This window comes from Penaeus japonicus, unplaced genomic scaffold (genome assembly GCF_977035675.1).
Source record: "Penaeus japonicus unplaced genomic scaffold, GWHDUDI00000001_assembly GWHDUDI00000038, whole genome shotgun sequence".
Taxonomy (NCBI): Eukaryota; Metazoa; Arthropoda; class Malacostraca; order Decapoda; family Penaeidae; genus Penaeus; species Penaeus japonicus.
Window position 1 is genome coordinate 2822097 of NW_028234440.1, and position 2500 is coordinate 2824596.

General features: G+C 42.5%; 1 protein-coding gene across 4 annotated transcripts in view; it reads right to left on the minus strand.

Annotated features, from left to right (window-relative positions):
- The window catches only part of Stam (signal transducing adaptor molecule), a 21348-nt gene that overhangs the window by 9437 nt on the left and 9411 nt on the right, over positions 1-2500 (minus strand). For all 4 annotated transcript variants that reach the window (XM_086533086.1, XM_086533085.1, XM_043035952.2 and 1 more), the window contains exons 7-10: positions 2263-2460; positions 1008-1126; positions 552-650; positions 1-89 (exon numbers count right to left, since the gene is read on the minus strand). The exon at positions 1-89 is cut by the window's left edge and continues 180 nt beyond it. In XM_086533086.1, the coding sequence (XP_086389212.1) occupies positions 1-89; positions 552-650; positions 1008-1126; positions 2263-2460 (505 nt within the window). The remainder of the gene's footprint in view (positions 90-551; positions 651-1007; positions 1127-2262; positions 2461-2500) is intronic.

Genomic DNA, 2500 nt, shown 5'->3' on the forward strand with positions numbered 1-2500 from the left:
GGAGGCATGTTTGGGTAGGGCACTGGACCCCCTGGGACGCCTGGGGGGGGACCCATAATAGGCCCAAACTGGCCAGGGGCACCATACATCTGGCACACAGAAGACAGTGCCATTTTAAAACAAGGAACATATAAATTTCTTTGAATATCAACAACAATTTCTACTTTCTTTCAGCAATGCATTTTTCTGAAAGTTTTATCAAAAACTCAAGTGACTTATTTTACTACTATTTTCAGTTTCTGAAGAACCTTAACACATATGCCATTTCTTCCTATAAATTTTAGTTCATATAGCCTTAACCCATTCGCGCCGGGTGATGTGCTGTCACGTTTCGTGGGTTTTGGGTCAGATGCCGGCGACAAGATATTTGGTCAAGGCCGGCACTCGGGGTGAGCGGGCGTACAGAGCTCGCTTGCAGCTAGTGTGCCCGAGAATCCCGAGGCATTAGGCTTATGCGTTCGAAAACCCTGGCATTCCGACCATTTAGAGCCAGAATCACCCCGGCGTGAATGGGTAAAAAAATAATAATAACAATTGACTATAGTCCATACCTGTTGAGGGGGCATACCAGGAGTGGGGGATGGGGCATATCCTGGCATCTTTGGCATTTGATAATATCCACCCAAAGTTGGTGGCATCTCACGCATTAGCTGAAAGTGAATGACAAAAAATTAATTACTTTTATTGGTTTCCAAAAATACAGAACAGGGTTCATAATGAATCCAAAGGATGTGTGTGTATGTGTGTGTTTGCATGGGTGTGCATGTGTGTGTGCATGCACATTGGTATATGTATGTACTTGGGTGTGTGTATGGGGATTTGGGTGTACATAGGGGGTTGGGTGTATTTGTCTGTAGGTGTAGGTGGGTCTGTACGAGGGTATGCATAGTGTGTGTAAGTGTATATAGATGCCAGTGTACATCTGTGATAATTGATAATTCTATATACAACAGAAAAAAAAATTAAATAAATTCATTTTGTCTACAGACGAAATAGATGCCACTTACCGAGTGATAAAGGCTCAGGGCATCCACCAAGTCTGTGCTGATGCGCGCTAACTGGGCATGTTTGCGGTCGATCTGCTCTAGCTCTGCATCTATGGTTGGCGCCATGGCATTTACTTGCTCTGCATAAAATACACGTTTATGTTGAGCACTGGAGTATAAAAAATCTAATATATTCATTTGTACAATATCTTTATTTACAACAAATGATCTTCTACAGAGAAATGAAGATAAAAAAGAGAGAATAATAAATATATAGAGAAAATTCCCCCCACCCCCCTTCTCCCTGTGTTACAGATAAATTGTGGTTTATAATAGATGATAATATCAATGGTATCAATATGTTTATGTTGATCTACAAAACATGTTAAGTAGAGAAATCAATAAAGTTGATACCATTATCATTCTAGTTCAATTTTACAATCAAATGCTAGTAACTTCTTGGGGTCACTGACACCCTGTGCTGCTATTAACCCCTTAATGACAGATGGCATGACTTTCATGTCATGGCTTGGCTGGTCTCTCCACCAGTGATGTGAACGCCAGGTCATGGCTATTGCCTGGCCATCTCACCAGGTGATTGGGTGGGTAGTGGCTGGCCGTAACATCAGTGGTCATATATCCCCCACCTTAGATCTGTACATTTTTAAATAACTAGGCGAGATGTCCAGGCAGAGCCAAAACCACCCTGTCGTTATCAGGTTAAGATAAAAAATGAGAACCACTGCTTCTACAGAATTAATATGCAGCATTGGTCTATGTATAAATTCTACGAATGAGGCAACACACACACATGCACACACGCACACGCACACACACACACACACGCACACGCACACGCACACGCACACGCACACACACACTCACTCTCTCTCTTTATCCATCTCTACTCCAGAAAGAAAAAATGCATATAAAAGATTCACTGATCTCATTTGCATTTCAACTGGCTACTATGGAAGGTTAAAGCTCTTCCTCATGGATTACCTGGACTATAAAGCATGGATGTGCACTGTTAAAGGAAAAACACAAGCTAGTCTGCTCTTTCCCTTTCTATATCTTTCTGTATCTTTCCCCTTTCCCCCTCTCTTCCCTCCATCTATCATCCTCCCCCTTACCTTACCTTTCCTCCTTTCTTTCTCCATTTATTCCCAACTATTTTCCCTTTCTTACCCCTCTTTATCTCCCTCTCTTCCTTCCTTCCTATTCTACCCTTTACATTCACCCTCTCCTCTCAAGAAAACATTTCTACTTCACACACCTTCCAAGAATGCAAGCTCTGGTGGATCTGGCCTCTCTCCTGTCGGATCTGCCTCGTGTAACACATGGAGCAGCTGGTCAATCTTTTCTTCGTCAATTTCTCCGGTCACCTCCACATGATCCACAGCTGCTTCACTTCCAGCACCTTCCACTTCTGTAACCTCGACACACTCGGAGAAAGACACCCGTTTATCTGTCCCTGGAAATTCAAAAAGGTAAGTATGTCAGTAAAAAAAAAA